Here is an 18,257-nt window from a genome sequence, read left to right on the forward strand (position 1 = left end):
TGGGTTTGTTAGGTGGCTTCCTTTCTACGTAAAAGCAAAAACAAGGCTCTAGGAATTGACGGAATACCAATTGAGACGTTTCAACAAACGGATGCGGCACTGGAGGTACTCACTCATCTATGCCAAGAAGTTTGGAAGATAGCTACCTGGCCAACCAACTGGAAGAGATCCATATTTGTGCCCATTTGAAAGAAAGGTGATCCAACAGAATGCAGAAGTTACCAAACAATATCGTAATATCGCACGAAAGTAAAATTTTGCTGAAGATAATTCAGAAACAATTGCAGCAGTACATTAACAGGGAACTGCCAGAAATTCAAGCCAAATTCCGAAGAGGACATGGAACAAGGGATATCATTGCTGATATCAGATGGATTTTGGCTGAAAGCAGAGAATACCAGAAAGATGTTTACCTGTGTTTTATTGACTATGCAAAGGCATTTGACTGTATGTATCATAAGAAATTATGGATAAACTTTTGAAGAATGGGAATTCCAAAACACTTAATTGTGCTCATGCAGAACCTGTACATAGACCAAGAGGCAGTTGTTCGAACAGAACAAGGGGATACTGTGTGGTTTAAAATCAGGAAAGGTGTGTGTCAGGGTTGTATCCTCTCACCATACTTATTCAATCTGTATGCTGAGCAAATAATCCGAGAAGCTGGAATATATGAAGAGGAACACAGCATCACATTGAGGGCTGGCTCATTAACAACCTGCTATGTACAGATGACACACCTTACTTGCTGAGAGTGAAGAGGACTTGAAGCACTTACTGATGAAGATCAAAGATTACAGCCTTCAATATGGATTACACTTCAACATAAAGAAAACAAAAATCCTCATAACTGGCCCAATAAGCAACATCAACACAGATAGACCTGGGAAAATCCATTCTCTGCAATAAAGGTGAGAGGTCATTGTTACTTTCACACCAGAGCACGCCTTTCTCTTTGCCTCTTCAGCTCCCCTCAGAACCCTGGACCCCGAAATCATTGATTTAACTCCTTTGGGTCATATGGGGAGGAAGAATGGGGATGGGGGAAACTAGGTGACCCCAGGACTTCCTTCAGCTTAGGGGATCTTTGACATGGGCATGGACACACACTCCAAAGTTGGCAGACACAGACAGTGGGTAGAGGCCAGATCATGTTTCACTTTCTAGAAGGGATGTTGTGCTGAGGGAAGAGGCCCATGTGGCTCTTAGTCTCTCCCCTCCCCCACGTATAGGTCTCTGTGACTTGGTGGGGTAGATTATGTTTTCCAAGATGGTCACAGCAACATGTCCCACATGCTCATCTACAGTGTGACCTTGACACTCCTCCCCTCCAGAGGTGGAGTCTGTATCCCCTCCCATTAAATCTGGCTGGGCTCAAGAATCTCTGGTAAACAAGAGAATATGACGGAAACAATGCTTTGGGACTTCCAGCATTAGGTCAGAAAAGACAAAGCAGCTCCGCCTTATTTGCTGGGACAATCGCTTTTGGAGCCCTAAGCTGGCATGGAAGAAACCAGACAGTACCATGAGGCCGCCATGTTGTGAGGAAGCCCAGGCCACATGAAGAGGCAGCATGGAGGTGCCAGTCCACAGCCCCAGCTAAGGTCCCACACTGCCAGCAGTAGCCACCACCTGTGTGAGTAAAGACACTTCCAGATGAGTCAACCCCTAGCTGTCAAGGTACCCCCAGCTGCTGAATCTCTTCAGCTGTGGCTCCAGACATGAGCAAGCAGAGACCAGCCATTCCTGCTCTGTCTTGTTCACATTCCCGTACCACAGAGTTCATAAGCATAAAAAAAAATTTTTTTTAAGTTTTTATTCTGTCACTAATTTTATGGTAATTTGTTGTCCGTCAGTAGGAATCAGAATGCTTATGCCAATCTTCCCACCATTCAATCTTTCATTAATATATTCATTCAACAAGTACCTGGAGCCTGTCCACTTCTTACCCCCTTCACTGCCTTCACCCAGTCCAAGCAATCACCTCCTTCCTCATCTCCCTGCTTCCACCCTGCTCCCTATAATCTATTCTCCACAGCCACCAGAAGGATTCTGTTAAAGCCTACATCGAATCACATCACTCCTATGCCCGAACCTTCCAGGACCCCTCTCCCTCAGAGTATCAGTCTTCCCGTCATTCAGCTTCACACAGCCACCCTTGTCTGTTTTATCTTCCTCAGCCACCCCAGGCATGTGCCTTCCTCAGGATATCTGCACTTGCTCTTCCCTCTGCTTGCCATGCTATTCCCCTAAGTATCCACAGGGCATATCCCTCACCTCCTCAGGCCTCTGCCCGAATGTCAGCTCTCAGAGAGGCCTTCGCTGACCACCCTATGCAAAGTTGCAATCTTCCCCCCCACCAGCACTTCCACCCTCCCTCCCCTGCGCTACCTCCGTAGCTAATGCTTCATGAAGGCTGAGCCCTTTGTCTCTTTCTTCCCTTAGACCTGAGCCTGGTACATATTAGGTTCTCAGTAAATACTCGTTCTACCGCTCGTCTGTCAGCTCGTCCTACTCTGGGGGCTTGTATGTTGCTGGGATGCTGGAAGCTATGCCACTGGTATTTCAAATGCCAGCAGGGCACAGTGTTTCAAATACCATGGTGGACAGGTTTCAACTGAGCTTACAGACTAAGACAGACTAGGAAGAAAAGCCTGACAATCTACTTCTGAAATTTAGCCAATGAAAACCTTATGGATCCCAACAAAACACTGTACACCTTGCTTGCTTTGGACACGTCATCAAGAAGGATCAGTTGCTAGAGGAGGATGATAAGGGTGAGGGAGACTGTCGGTGAGATGAGGGGGCACAACAGCCCCAACAATGGACTCAAGCATGCTGGCGATTGTAAGTATAGCCCAGGAACGGACACCATTTTGTCCTGTTACACAGAAGGTCACCCTCAGTCGGAGTCAGCTCGACAGCAGCCAACAACAACAAATACTTGTTGACTCACTGGTAGAATTAACACCTAGGCTGTGCCAGGGGCCGGGGCTATAGGGGTGAACAAGAGAAACTGAGCCCCTGCCCTTGTGGAGTTTATGTTTCAGAGGGGGAGATGACCCCCCACAAATACAAACCCTAACAGAAGAGTAAATAAAGGAATCACAGGTTGTGAAAAGTGCTTTGAGGAGAACAAACCTAGGATTGAGGCAGAGAGAGTCACAGAAGGAGGCCTGCCTCAGGCAGGGAGGCCAGGGAAGGCACCCTCTCCACCTCCTCAGATTCCACCCACCCCAATCTTTAAGGCACAGGGAACAGTCTGTTTTTCTTGGCAGATGAGGAAACTTTCCTCCGAGGCTAGGGTGGCAGAGTCAGAGCCAGAACTCATGACTCCCACACCCATGTTACTTCCGCTTTTCCACACCACCTTTCTCTTATCAGCTGGCAAATAAGGATGAGGAAAGTTGCCTGAGATAAGGTGACGAGTTGGGCACAGGCCCAGGAGGCCTGGCTGTGGGCTGGCAAGCTATGTTGTCATGTCTTTCTGAGCATAAAGGCAGAAGATTGGCTGGGGAGCCACCTGAGTCAACACTCTGCCCCTAGCTTGTTCCACAGTTTGGGCCTATTTCATTGCAAGTCACAGATAAAGCAATTCAGATTGACCTAAGAGAAAAAGGGAATTTCATTCATGTCCCTAAAGAGTCAGAATGTGAGAAAGTTGACCTAAAAAGAAATAAAACAGCTCAAATTGGTTGAAGAACAAAGAGGAATGTTTTGGTGCCTGAAACAATCCGGAGATGAATCCAGAGGTAAATCCTTCAGGCTTGGCTGGATCCAGGTCTCAGATGTTGTTGTTACCACCCAAGTTCATTCTGTTTCACAGCACTGGTCTCTTCCAAGTGTTGGCTTCATTCTCAACTCCATGTGAGGCAAGATGGCACCAGAGTCTTCACCTAGCCTCATGTGTTCCCAGCCAATTAGAAAGAGTAAGCACCTCCTCCCAATCAGCCAGGCTGAAGCTTCTGGATTATGCTGATTGGCACTGAGGCCAGGAGGATTGGAACACTCTGATTTTCTCAGGCCTGGAACCCATGATCCAGCCTTGGAGCTGGGGCCTAATTTGAACCATATGGACCAAGGATACAGCTGGAGAAGATCCCTAAATGCAAACTGGGAGCCATTATAGAAAGTTGAGTGAGAGAATGCTGGGTGGCCCAAACCCAGCAAATAAAACTAGCTAACATTTATTGGGCACTTAACTGTATACAGCTCTGTTCTCAAGTCTTCCATTTCATCCTCAACAACCCTATATGGTCAGTGCTACTACTGTCCACATTCTATGAAGGAAGACACTGAGGGCACAGCAGCTTATTGGCCTAACAGCTAGTAAGTGATAGAGCTGAGATTCCAACCCAGGCAGGCCGGCTGCTAGCATTTATCAGTTTATTTGCTTTTCTCTCTCCACTCACTAAAGTATCAGCTCCATGAGGGTAGGGATTTTTGTCTGTTATTTTTTCACTGATCATAAAACAGCACCTGGCACGTGTGGAGTGCTCACATATTTGAGTGTGAATTATACAACCTCTCAAACATCTACTCACTTGATGTGCAAAACACTTTGATACTCAGTTGCCGAGGTCTTAGAATACATTCTTTCTAAACTTCCTTGGAGCTCCAACCTTAATCTGGGACCAGTTCTAGCAGTTCACCTGGGGTTTGTCCTAATTTCCAATCTCGTTTTCTGATCCTTCTCACATTTAGCTAGAGTCTTGCAGCTCCAGCTTTTGATATGTTGACCCCTTAGGATGTCAGCTTCATGAGGTCAGGAGTTGGGGTTTTTTTGTGGGTTGTTATTTATTTATTATTTTTATTGCTTGATTGATTGATTTTCACTGCTGTAACCCTGGGCAACATTTCTTCTTTTATACACAAGGTTGCCAAGAATCAGAGCCAGCTCTACAACAGCTGACAACGAGCTGTTTCCCCAGTGCCAAGAACGGTGGCTGGCACATAGTAGGCCCTCAGATTCTTGTTGCATGAATAGTTATACAGGCAGCTGGATTCTTGAGCCCTGAGTTACTTGCCTGTTTTTTACCCTTCTCTTTATGCCCTAATTTCTCTTCCACTTCCTGACCCTTGTCGTGAAACCTGATCTTTTCCCACCTCCCTCTGAAGCGCCCTTCTCTTGCCCTCTGCCCTGATCTTGAGAGCTGGCTTGGTTCTCTGGCTCCAGATGGAATTCCAGGAGCAGGCACAGAGAGCCACCAGATGATGCTAGGCCAAGGCAGGGCATTCAGAGAGAGGCTGCAACCCCAGCATTCCAGGAGCGCCTGTCCCTGCTTTGACAGCCCTGGAGAGGAGGAGAGGCGGCTGGGAAAGGCCTGTGGCCATGAAGAGGGGGAGCCACCAGGGGAGTGTAAGGTTTAACAGACGCGCATGTGTCATCCTCTGTCTAGACAAGTGCTGGGCTTGCGAGGTTCTGGACCACACATCCTGTCCCTCCCACTCTGCCTCTCTCCTCTCTCCCTCTGCCTGCTGCTTGCTCAGGCTGTTCCTCTGCCAGAAACAGCCTTTGTCCTCCACCTTCTTCAGAAGGCAACCCTGTGGGTTCTTCAGAGCCTTGCTCCTTTAGGATTCTCAACCTTTACTCTGTAAGTACTCCTCCAGGCAGTTCTCCGTGACTGCCCCCAGGCCACCCACGTTTACCTTTCTTCTTCTTGTCCCCATTTATGCAACACACTTAACCTGGGCCCCTTGTATCACTTTCTGGGTTCCAGGTGGGTGTAGGAGTTAAGAGAGTGGGCTCTGGGGTCAGGACGTCTGGATGCAAATCTCAGCCCCACTACTTGCTTTATCAGCCAGGGGCCCAACAGGAAACAGGCGGTACCTCCAACCAAGCACAGTTTAACAAAGGCACTCCTCACAAAGGAAGGAAAAGCAGGAGTGCAGATCCCTGAGGCTGGTGGCAGCAGGGAGCAGTTTCTAGAAGCTGGAGAGGGCCGCCCATGGGAGCTGTGGTGCTCACTGGAGCAATGAGGGATGTGGCAACGTGGGAGGAGGGCACAGAGAAGTGACTACCCCAGCCTCTCTCTCCTCCCAACCTCCCATCCCCTGTCAGCACCTCCCTTGGCCAAACCCAACCAGCGGCCAGAGAGCACAGAGCCCATGGATGGGGCCCATCAGTGAGCCTCCCAGAGCACGGGGCAGGTGGGGAGAGGATGGGGAGGGGGCCCAAGGGGCAATATTCAGCCCCCAAGTTGGGTGGCCTTGGGCAAGTTATAGAACTTCTCCATTCTACATTAGCACAGGAGAAATGCTTAGAACTGTACGGGGCCTGTGAGAAGCACGCAATGCATTTTAGTATTATTCATCATCATCCTTTTGGGAGTTTCACTACTGTGTTGGTCTGGGTGCTTCCTGTTGCAAATGACAGACCTAACCTGGACAAGTTTAAGCAAGAAAGGGCACTGCTGTGCACCTGCAATGGCTGTAAGAGGCAGCTTGATTCAGCCCAGTGTCACCAGCATCCTCTCTTGGGCGCCACTGGTGGCTGCCAGCAGCACATGCAGGGCTCACGTCATCCCAGCACCCAGAACATCAGGAGAGTGCCCAGTCTCTGGGGTTCCCTCGCTCTTACTGGTCAGACCTGGGTCACATGGCTATCTTGGACCAATCCCTGGAGCTAGAGGGATGGCGTGTGCTGATTGGCTTTGCCTGGTCATATGCCCCACCCACAGTCAGACTTCACTTAAGGGATGGAGGGAGGAGGGTGCCCTCAAAGCCTGATTGAGTCCTGTTACCATGAGGAGGGAGAAAATTCTTTGCTCATTCAATGTTCTGAGTGTCTGTTGTGTCTCAGGCACTGTTTTAGGTGTTGGGGATACAGACATTGTTATTAGGGTTGTCCAGAGAAAGAGAGCTGGTAGGAGAACATATATACAGAGAGAGAGAGAGAGAGGGAGGGAGACAGGAAGAGAGAGAGAGTGATTGATTTTAAGGAATTGGCTCATGTGATTGTGGGAGCTGACAGGTCCAAACCCTGTAGGGCAGGTCGGCAGGCTGGAAACTCAGGCTAGAGTTGATGCTACAGTCTTGAAGCAGAATTTCTGCTCCACTGGAAGGCCTCAGTTTTTGCTCTTAAGGCCTTCAGCTGATGGGATGAAGTCCAACCACATTCTCAAAAGTGAGTTCCTTCACTTAGAGTCAACGGATTGTAGATGTTAACCACATCTAGAAAATGCCTCCACAGCCGCACCTAGATTAGTGTTTGATTAAATAGCTGGGTCCTGCGGCCCAGCTGGAGCCCTGGTGGCGTCGTGGTTAAGAGCTCGGCTGCTAACCAAAAGGTTGGCAGTTCAAATCCACCAGCCACTCCTTGGAAACCTTATGGGGCAGTTCTACTCTGTTCTATAGAGTCACTATGAGTCGGAACCGAGTGGACAGCACCTAATAACACCACCAATGGCCTAGCCAAGTTGACACATAAAATGAACCGTTACAGATATGAGCCATGCTGACAAAAATCTATGCCCCCAGGGAGCTGACCTCCTAGTGGAGAAGATTTGCAAAGAAATCAATAAGTCAGCTAGCTGTTGGAGGGTTGTAAGTGCTGCTGGGAAGGGTGGAGGTTTGGGCTTTAAGCTGCAACGGTGAAATATGAGTGAAGACCTGAAGGAGGTGAGGGAGGGGACATGAAGATAATCTGGATGAAGGACACTCCAGGCAGAGGCAAAGGCCCTGCAGTGGGGCCGTGCCTAGTATGTTCAAGGACAGTGAGGGGCCATTATGGCTGCAGCCAAGTGGGCAAGGGAGAGAGTGAAAGGTGGCGAGGTCAGAGAGGTCCTGGGTCAGATTGTGTAGGGTCTCACAGGTCTTTGAAGGGTTTGGGGTTTTAGTCTGCACATGATGGGATCCTTCACAGAGTTTTGGTGGATGGGATCCCTTGGGTTGCCTGATGGAGACTGAACTGAAGGGGGGTCAGGGTGGAAGCAGGGAAACCACTTAGGACCTAGAAGGCTGTTGTTCTAATCTAGCCAGCAGCATCCTACCACCCAACACACATAGTGGGACCCTAATAAATAAATATTTGTAAAATAAATGAAGACATAAGTGGTTGGGATCTCCGGTCCCAGCATCTGAGACATCTCCGCACACCCCTACACACCACCACTGTTGCCTTTCTGCATGGATCTCATAGGGGTTTTCACAGCTGACCAGCCCCCATTTTCTGTCTCTGGCCACCTCTTCCTCTCACCAAACTCATCTCCACTCCAATTTTTAGATTTGGGGATCCTCAGAGGAAAACAGGAGGGCATCTCGGGGCCTTCCCATATGTCCTTCCTACAACCACCCAGGATCTCAATGCTAGGTCTAAGGTTCTTGATGCAAGATAGTGGAGCAGACATGGAGAGTTTGCCTTAAGTCTTTCCTGGCCAGGCCTGGGTGGGGTCCCGGGGTTTCTCAGTCTGTGAGAAGATACAGGACAAAGAGGAGCTGGATAGACATGCAATGGGCTGGTGGGAGTGAGGTGGGTCCACAGTGTGGACAGACCGTCAGGCCGCTCGTGCTGCGTGAATTCATCGCACACTTGCAGCTTAGCTACTTTCAGTCTTTTACCAAGAAGGAAAAAAATGGAGACCGCATCTCTTGTGTCATTTCTAATTGATTTCTTCAGCATCCAGAGAGAGGCTGGCTCAGGGCCAGGAGAAGTCAGAGCCGGGAGAATTCATCAAACATTGACCTGCAGATGACTCAATCTGATGAAATAATTAGCTCCTGTTATTCTTCAGCCTCTGGTTGTGGAGCTTTGACTTCAAGCCAAGGAAAGCAAATCCTGCTGGCACGTTATTGATGCCCAGGAGCAGGGGGCGCTAAGAAGACCAACAGCTGACCACAGCCGCCAGCGCCATCCCCCACCTGGCCCAGGGCTCCCAGGACAGGCTGCGGCTCCCAGGTCCCTGCACTTTTGTGTCACAGACCCAGAACCAAAAAGGCCCTCAGAGGACACCTGGCCAGCCACTCCACTCGGCAGATGAAGAAACCGAGGCTGGGGGACTCAGAAACTTGCTCAGAGATGTGCTTTCATGAGGTTCGATTGAGGCGGACTTGAGCCAGACAGGGTTTGAACCCTGGCTCTGCCACTTATGTAGCTGTGTGATTGTGAACAAGTGATTTTAACTCTCTGTGCCTCAGCTTCCTCATCTGTAAAATGGGTATACTATCTATGGATGTATATGGGAATGTCAATGGTTAGAGCAGGGCTGGAGCATTGCAAGCTGTCAGTATGCATTTGCTATTATTATTTCTCATTCAAGAGAGTTGCTTTTTATAGGACGTCCCTTGGAAACTTCATATTATTTTTTTGTGCAATGTCCACGTAGCTGAAGAAACATGAATGTGCACTTTAGTGGGCTGGTTGGTGTGTCCACAATTTAAAGTACAAAGCCTCTCAGCGTGTTTCTGAGTGGGACACGGACCGCTGAGAAACAGCACGGTTTGAAGACCGCTCCACGATTTGGGGTAGCTGTAGGGGTCGCTATGAGTCAGAATTGACTCATTGGCAACTGATTTGGTTTGGTTTTGAGGACTAATTAGATAGCTAGAATGTTACTCCTTTTCATCCCTCTTGCAGCCTCCTGTTACCTCCAGCAGAAAGTCTGGGGATGGTGCTAATGTGATTTAATTCCTTTCAGCACCTGCTAATCTCCCTTAATGAGACAGAGAGAGAGCGAGAGACTGAATGAAAGCACGGAGGGCTCAGGCTTCGAGCCTTAAATGTGAAATAGACTGTTAGAATTTAGCAGCGCTGTTTTGGGTTTCTTTATTTCTGTGGATAGCTCTACTTACGGCAAGGCATGCTGATTCCCCACTTACCCTTGGATAGAAAATTTTCTTTTTCAAAAACATGGATTTGTGTTTTTATTTCAAAATGAGGCCATTTAAAGAAACACATTAGGCAAATAATAGTAGGAGGGTTGTGCAGATGCAGCAGAAATCGGGGCTGTGGTACTTGACTAGAAGACATTGGGAAACATGAGTTTAGTGGTGAGATGCTGGGGCCGAGCAGTCAGGGAGCCCAGGGTTCAAATCCTGTCTCTGCCTTTTTCTTGCTGGGTGAACTAAGGACAGTGACTCGGCCTCAGTGTTCTCAATTGTAAGATGGGCATAATAACAGATGAGAGATAATAAATCATAGGTTTGTGAGGACTGAAGAAAGATTCTACAGAGTGCTTAGCACAGGACCCAGCTGCAGTGATAGCAATGACCTTAAAATGGTTTACACTGTGCATTCTGTTTTCTAGTTAATACTGTTTGTCAGCACTCTGTGTATTAACTCATTTAATCTTTCACATCCATTTTATAGATGAGGAAACTGAGGCACAGAGAAGTAAGTAACTTGCCCAGGGTCAAGCTGCATGCTCTTAACCATCACGCAACGTGGCACGGACCCAGTGCCCAATAAAGTCACTGTGCGGCTCTAGCTGTCATGAGACATGTGTTTTCACAGCCAAGGAGATTGAGAGGGAAGGTGGTGCTTGCCTTCCAGTCTCGTGAGGCTCCGAGTCCTCGACATTGGGTCTGTCCCCAACTCCGCTGATAAGGCGACTCTCAGCTCGTCTTTCTGCACAGGTGCCCGGAGGCTCCCTGCTCTCAGCCTCCCCTAGAGGTGGCTGAAGAGGCTAGAAGGGAGATTCCACATGCAGGCCAGCCGGATGCCAAATACAGTGAAGCCAGCCAGCATGGTCACAGGGTTGGCTAAGAGAGTCCGTTGAAGCGCCATGTTTACAGTGGCTGGGGTTAAGGGAGCAAACAAAGAATGGTGCAGCACCTGGGACTAGCAACAAAGAGGAGCCATTACTCCCCCTCGGCTTCAAGTGGCAAGAGGGGGAAATGATGCATTCGGAATCGGGAGCAGGTAGAGTTGGGGGAGTGGTCCTTGACAGGAGCTGTGGCCGTACATAGCGAGATGAAGGCACTGGGGAGCTACTGCAGGCTAGGGAGGGAGCAGGGGAGGATGACTATGCTGATTTCCCGCCTCCTCCTGCCCTGCAGCCTCCCGGCCGGAGCCAGACAGAGGGGGTACACAGGCAATGTGTTCTGCAGAGGTTGGCCTCCTGGGCCCCAAGCAGGGTGGAGAATGGACCGCTGGGGTCTTTTCAACCATAGCACTGCCTAGAGAACTCAGAGCTACCAGTTCCTCCTTGGTGACCCACAGAGCTTGATTGGGGAAGAACGGGGACAGAGGCCTCTCCTAAGCCACATAGACCTAGTTTATGACACGGCCCTGCCGAGCCCAGTATCCTTCACTCTGCAGTATGCGAAAGGACCTTAACAAACCTGCATCCATTTATTCAGCGAGCATTTATTAGGCTCCTACTATGTGCCAGGCACAGTATTAAGTGCTGGAGACAGCTGGGAACAACACAGGCCCTCGGGGAGCTGACCCTCCAGTAGGGGAGACTGGTCATAAATAACATAATTGCAGGCTGCAGTAGGGATTATGATAGAACCGGTTATAAAATAGAGAGTATGCCTGGGGTGGGGACACCACCACCTTAGGTAGGGTGGTCAGGGCAGGCTTCTCTGAGGAGGTGACATTTAGACCAAGATTTGGCAGAAGAGACTGAGCGGATCATACAGAACCTGGGAGAAGATTCCTCCAGGTCTAAGGAAGGGCAAGTGCAAAGTTCCTGGGACAGGAACACACTTGACTTGCCCAAGCACCAGAAAGAAGGCAGTGGGGCTGGAGAGCAATTGAGAGGAAGAGGAGGAGGGGAGATGAGATCAGGAGGTGAGCAGGGGCCAGATCCCGCCAGGCCGTCTAGCCCCTGGTGGGGAGTTTGCATTTTGTTCTTGGAGCAATGAGAAGCCAGGGCAGGGCTTTGAGCAGGTGAGTGATGACCCTGAGAGGGAGAGCCCCTTCAATTTTGTGCTCGAAGCGCCTCCCTGGTCTCACTCCAGTGCCGGCCCCGGTGCAGGATATGATCTGATTTGCGTTTTAGGAAGACCTCTCTGGCTGCGCTGGGGAGGAAGTGAGGAGACCCCTTAGGGGGCTCTTTGAGTTCAAAGATTCTGTAGCAGAGAGGGTGCAAGCAGGTTTGGAAGCCCTGGAGGAGTTCTTGATCCCCAGGACTTTGGGGTGGCAACCGGCATGCCCCCACGGACAGCAGGGGCCAACAGACTCCTTCAAGGGCACAGGGACGGTGACTTAGCCCCACTCTGAGGCACTTGGTTTCCTCCCAACACGTCTGCCTCACTCTCCTTCTCTCTCTCTCTCTCATCTTAAATAAATGAGACCAAAAGTCTATTCCTGGACAGAACTTAAAGGCTCATTTCCTCAAGAAACAGAAAAATGATCGCAGAGAGCAGGAGACCAGAGGACGCTCCAGCCAAGATCGGCCCATCACCTCCCCTCACCTACCTTCTCACCTGGGGTCAGAGCAATGACTGAGGTCACCATGGGATGCCACGGTTCTTTTCTCTAAATCTGAGACCTTGATTCTCTCATTGTCCTTTTGTCTATTCTGCAACTTAAAACCAACACGAATAGCTTTTGTCCAACTAGAGGGTGACCTGACAAGGGGCTGTCACACCATCCCCAGTAGCTTGAGTCCTCATAGGGGCAATGTGCTCCCCACTTTATTCCTGGGAAAACTGAGGCCCCTCACTGGTTCATTCATGCGGAAACTGAGCTGCTGAGTGGCAGAGTGGGATTGAAACACGTGAGTCTTCTAGCCCAAAGCAGGTGCTATTTTCCAGCCCCCCTCCCCCATACTCCCCCAAACCCCCAATTGAATCACAGGCTGCTCGAGAGCTGGAACTCCATCCTGCTCATCTCTGCACCCCCACGGTGCCAGCAGATAAGAGGGGACCAGACCTATATTCGCCTGGAACAACAGAGGAAGAAGGAGTATCAGGAATAGGAAGAGGATATGGAATGTGTGGCTAATGGCCTCTAGGAACAACTGCCTCCTTTGCCCTGAGAGCAGAACTGTATGGTGCCCGGCTACCATTACTGAACATTTGGATCAAAGATTCTGTAGAAGAATCCTGATCAAAAGGGGGAAATACAGAACAAAATTTCTAATTCTCATGGACTTCAAACTTTCTGGAGCCATGGGGACTGGGTGAACCCCTGAAACTATTGCCCTGAGATAATCTTTCAACCTTAAACCAAAAATATCCCCTGAATTCTTCTTAAAACCAAACAATAGTTTAGCTTAACTAGTAAAGAATGTCTGCCTTGAGCATTATGCTCTTTCAAGATCTATCTATATGGGATCAAATTGACAGCAGCAACTTGAAAGATTAAATAGGAACCTCAGGGGGCAGTGAGTTTATGTCAATGGGGGAGGAACAAGTCAGAAAACGAGGGTGAGGATGGTTGTACAACTCCAAGAATGTAATCAATGTCACAGAATTGTACATGTAGAAATGGTTGAATTAGTGTATGTTTTGCTGTGTATATTCTCAACAAGAACAAAAAAATAAAATTAAAAAAAGAAAGAGGGGACCAGAAATATTTGTCCCCTCAGATTGGGTGGCTGCTTTTCCTTTCTCTGGAGGAGGATTTGTCTGTTGAACTGGTCGGGCTTTTTGGAAACAGGCTGATAATCTGACTGGGGTTCGGGCTGCTTCCAACATGCCCAGAGCATCACTGGGCCCTGGGGAGAAATGCTTTTTGCTGAAGTGTTCTCCGAAGGTGTTTCTACCTGCTTATTGCCTGGGCAAATTGCAAATACTTTTCTTCTAACCTTCACTGAGTTTGGTTTTTGCTCTGCTACAGCTTCATCTATTCAAAGCAAATCTCATTGTTCTTGCCAGAAGACATTGTACAAATCATTATGCAGGTACTGGCAGTAGGGCAACCTTTACATAAATATTGACCTGATTCTTTTCCTCCTACTTTAGATCCGTGAGTGAAGAGCAAGTGGGAAAAGAAACAAACTATAACGCACAACTTCAGATCCCCGCATCCTGAAAGAAGCAACAGATCAGCAAAAAATGGCGCCCCCCAGCCTCCTGCTTTGCTTGCTCTCCACAACAGCTTTCTGTCTGCTGGGTGGAAGCTCCGCGTTCCTGTCCCACCACCGCCTGAAAGGCAGGTTTCAGAGGGACCGCAGGAACATCCGCCCCAACATCATCCTGGTGCTGACAGACGACCAGGACGTGGAGCTCGGTAAGCGTCCCCTGCAGGAGGGCACCTCAGGACCTCCCCTGTGTTCTTCCTATAGTGCAGGCGGCACCTACCCAGGGTCTGGATGCCGGGTCTTCGGCTCCTGATGCAAGACGGTGGTGTAGACATGTAGAATTTGCTACCAAGTGGATTAAACCAAGACCTACGGGTTGCCCAGACTTGTGGATTCGCAGCTGGGTTCTCAAGGATAATAGAGGTCTCCAGCCTTCTAATGCAGAACTTCTCCTGGATTTTCCCAAAGTCTTATGGAGAAGAGATTTTAAGACCAATTGATTCATTCAACAAATTTCTATTAAGTATCTACTGCGTGCAGACAAGGAGCCCTGGTGGCGCAGTGGTTAAGAGCTACAGCTACTAACCGAAAGGTCGGCAGTTCAAATCCACCAGCCACCCCTTAGAAATTCTATGGGAGACAGTTCTACGCTGTCCTGTAGGGTTGCTATGAGTCCAAATCAACTCGATGACAACAGTTTCGGGATTTTTTTTTTTTTTTTTTTTTCAGTTAATGTTCAGGGCACCTGGAACTACAGTCATGAGTAAGACAACACAATCCCTATTCTCATGGAGTGAGGGAGACAGACAATTGACATGATAGCCAGTAACTATCTAAGACAGTTTCAGGAAGGGACAAATGCTCTGATGAAAATGAAGAGGGTGATGTGCTGGGTATAGTGGTGGCCGGGCCTACTGTAAAGTGGTAATCAGGGCGGGCCTCTCAGAGGTGGTGATATTTGTGCTGACACAACAAAAGAAAGCAGCAGCCCATTCTGTGTGTGTGTGTGTGTGTGTGTGTGTGTGTGCGCGTGCATGTGCGTGTGTGTGCGGACTCCCTGCTCCACCAATCTTACCTGCTTTGGGTGGGCTCAGCCTTGCTTGATTCAGGTGGGCTTAGCCTTCCTTGGGGCATCCAGGGGCAGGAAGGGCAGACGTGGCAGGAAGTTATCACTATTGCTAGTGACCCAGCCCAGTTGACAAAGATGGTGCCAGCAGGAAGCTGAGCTCATCCTGAGGCTCCTCCCCTTGCAGCGCTGTGGGCTCCAGGTAGACCAGGTTGGGGCAGGGGCCCTTGCCAAGGTTTAGTTCATTCACAATGATGGTGGGCATGCAGGGGCTCGCAGTGGTCACTGTGCCCAGGCGCTTCTCCAGCTCACAGCCTCAGCACGCTCCCTTTATTCCCACACAAGCCCTGGGGCCTCATCCTTGGTTCACTGTGTAAACCCTCCTCCATCTCCTCCCCAGCCCTTCAAACAAGTCCATGAGCTCCTTCCCTCTGAGCTCTGGGTTTCTTCATTTGCATGAGGAGGGAACCCATCTCACTTGGACCTTCACCTCCCCTGAAGCAAACTTCACTTAATGTTTCCAGCTCACCATTGGGGTCTGTCTCTGTGGAAACCTTCTTTCTCCTCATCTTGTCTCATTTATATGGGTTCCATTTCTCTACATTAAACCCTGTACCAGCGCTGTCCTATGGAAATATAATGCAAACCACAAACATGACTGGCAATATCATTTCAAATCTTCTAGTAGCTACATGGAGCCCTGGCGGCATAGTGGTTAAGAGCTATAGCTGCTAACCAGAAGGTTAGCAGTTTGAATCCACCAGCTGTTCCTTGGAAACCCTATGGGGCAGTTCTTCTCTGTCCTATAGGGTCACTATGAGGCGGAATCAACTGGACAGCAATGGGTTTGGTTAAGATTTTTTAGTAGCTACATAAAAAAAAAGTAAACAGAAACTGGTGAAATCAATTTTAATTACATATTTGCCATATGTAATATACAGTATATCCAAAATATTATCATTTCCACTGTAATCAATACGAAAAAATCATTAATGAGATACTTGACTTTTTTTATATTAAGACTTTGAAATCAGCATGTATGTTATACCTATAGCGCATCTCAGTTTAGCTGCCTTTCAAGTGCTCAGTGCCCGCACGTGGCTTGCAACTACCATACTGGACAGCACACAGCCTTATGCATTTTCCTTCTATGAATTAGGTTTCCCTTCTTATCAGTACTATAGTGTATTGTGACGATCTGGGGAAGGGTGTTCCAGGCAGTGGGAACAGCATGTGCAAAGGTCCTGAGGCAGGAACAAGAAGGCAGCTGTGGCTGGAGCATAGAGTGCCTGGGGAAGGGAGGCAGAGTATGAACTGGAGAGAGGATGGAGACACATCTTGAATGATCTTGCCCGTTGTGGTAAGGAGTGCCAACACTTGCCCAGGTGAGAGGTGGGCCTTTAGCCTCTGTCCACTATCACAGGACAACCAAGTTTGGAATATGCTTGGTGGCAACAAAGTGAAAGGTTTGCTGGGTAAATTTTTGCAACCAAATGTAGGATTGCTCTGACGATCCAGCTGCAAATCTACACCATCGCTGGATCCGTCATTAAAGACATGAATCAGTCTTTTAGCTGCCAAAAAAAGATGATTTCTATAAAACCAAGTCACTCCTTGTAATGATTTGTATTAATGATCACAAGTGTAGATTTTTTTTCCTCCAGGAGCTTATCAGCGCAAAAAGAATTTGCAGCCAGGAAGCAATCAGAGCCCTGAGATTTTACTGACAATTTGACACATAGGATACCTGTCTTCCTGGCAGCATTTAGAATGAGCCGTGTTTGATAACCCAGGAGAGTTTACAGACTGTGAGGCCCTGGTGGTGTGAGTTTTGTTTCTAGGCAGAATTTTCCACGAGGACTTGCAGGCAGCGACTGGGTCTCACCTCGTGTGGCCCCTCAAGCCGTCTCGGTCGTTGTTAGCCCTGGGAATTTGAGATGCCCTGGGCGTTCGCTCGTTCATTCTGTAAATATTTATTAAGCATGTGCTCTGTGTGGTGCACTGTGCTGGGAGCTGGAGAACTGGGGAGGGATTGTTCCAGGAGGAGAGAACAGGAAAGGCAAAGATGTTGAGCTAGAAATGCACTTGGTAGGTTGGAGCAGAACCTGCCGGTGAGCTGGAGTGGAGGGATCCAGGGCTTGAGTGGTGAGAGGTGAGGTGGAGAGGCACCTGGGGTCTGGTCGGGGGGGCCTTGTGGGCCGTGGTTGTGAGTTTTGCTCTTAGTGAAATGGACACTGAGTTAGGGGGCCTTATGCAAGGAGGGACATGGCCTGACAGGTTCCACCAGGCTCCTTCTGGCTGTTAGGCTACAGTTAGATCGCAGAGGGCAAGGGCAGAAGCGGGGAGACTCATTAGGAGGCCATTGTAATAATTGGTTGGGCCATGATAGACACTCGGACCGGAGTGGAAGCATTGGGGTAGATGAGATGTGGTTCCACTTGGAATATGTTGGGAAGTAAATTGATGTATGGGTTGGATGCAGGGTTAAGGAAAAAAGAAGAATCCAGGGCAACTCTTAGATTCTTGGAGAGTGATTAAATACCAGCTCTAAAGAGCAAGACACTTTGCTGCAGCAACGCGATCCCACGAAACTTCATGTTAGAATCTGATTGTAATTTTGCATCTGTGACCCCTGAAGAAAACCAACAGAACATGTAAATATAAGGGGAAGAAACTGTGGGCATGATGAGGACATAGGACAGAAGAGAACAAGGAACACCATGCTGACTTAAAATACCTAGTTCTTTCTCTTCATTTTACAGATGAAGAAACTGAGGCACAGAGAAGTTAAGTCACTTGTCCAAGGTTGCATAGCTAGAATGTGATCAAACAAGACTGGAAGCCAGAACCCATGTTCTTAACCACTGATCTACTTAACCAGCCTCATGGGGGGGATATTACGTTGTTTCCAGCTTGTGTGTGTGTGTGTGTATGTGTGTGTGTGTGTGTGCACGTGTGTTTTAGTTTTTCACTGTTACAAACAATGCTGCTTGGAATGTCTTTACACACGCCCCTTTGCACACAAGAGTGAGTGTTTCTGAAAGATAAATTCCAGAGAGTGGATGCCATGGCGTTAGAGCCCTCTCGTGGCATCTGCTAGTTCTCAGCCAGCAGCACTCAGTTCCATACATCAGTGCCTGAAAGTCTCCCCTCCCACAAATGAGTGGCGCTTCCTCCAACGGTTGAACTAGCTTTTGAAGGAGGCCTAGTGGCACAGTGGTTAAGTGCTCGGCTGCTAACCAAAAGGTCACCAGTTCAAACCCACCAGCCACTCCTTG

General features: G+C 48.8%; 1 protein-coding gene across 3 annotated transcripts in view; it reads left to right on the plus strand.

Annotated features, from left to right (window-relative positions):
* The window catches only part of SULF2 (sulfatase 2), a 146,476-nt gene that overhangs the window by 21,790 nt on the left and 106,429 nt on the right, over window positions 1-18,257 (plus strand). For all 3 annotated transcript variants that reach the window (XM_004370267.2, XM_012558560.2, XM_004370268.3), the window contains exon 2: window positions 13,855-14,122. In XM_004370267.2, coding sequence (XP_004370324.1) covers window positions 13,948-14,122 — 175 coding nt within the window. In that variant the 5' untranslated portion in view covers window positions 13,855-13,947. The remainder of the gene's footprint in view (window positions 1-13,854; window positions 14,123-18,257) is intronic.

Source organism: Trichechus manatus, unplaced genomic scaffold (assembly GCF_000243295.1).
Source record: "Trichechus manatus latirostris isolate Lorelei unplaced genomic scaffold, TriManLat1.0 scaffold00008, whole genome shotgun sequence".
Taxonomy (NCBI): Eukaryota; Metazoa; Chordata; class Mammalia; order Sirenia; family Trichechidae; genus Trichechus; species Trichechus manatus.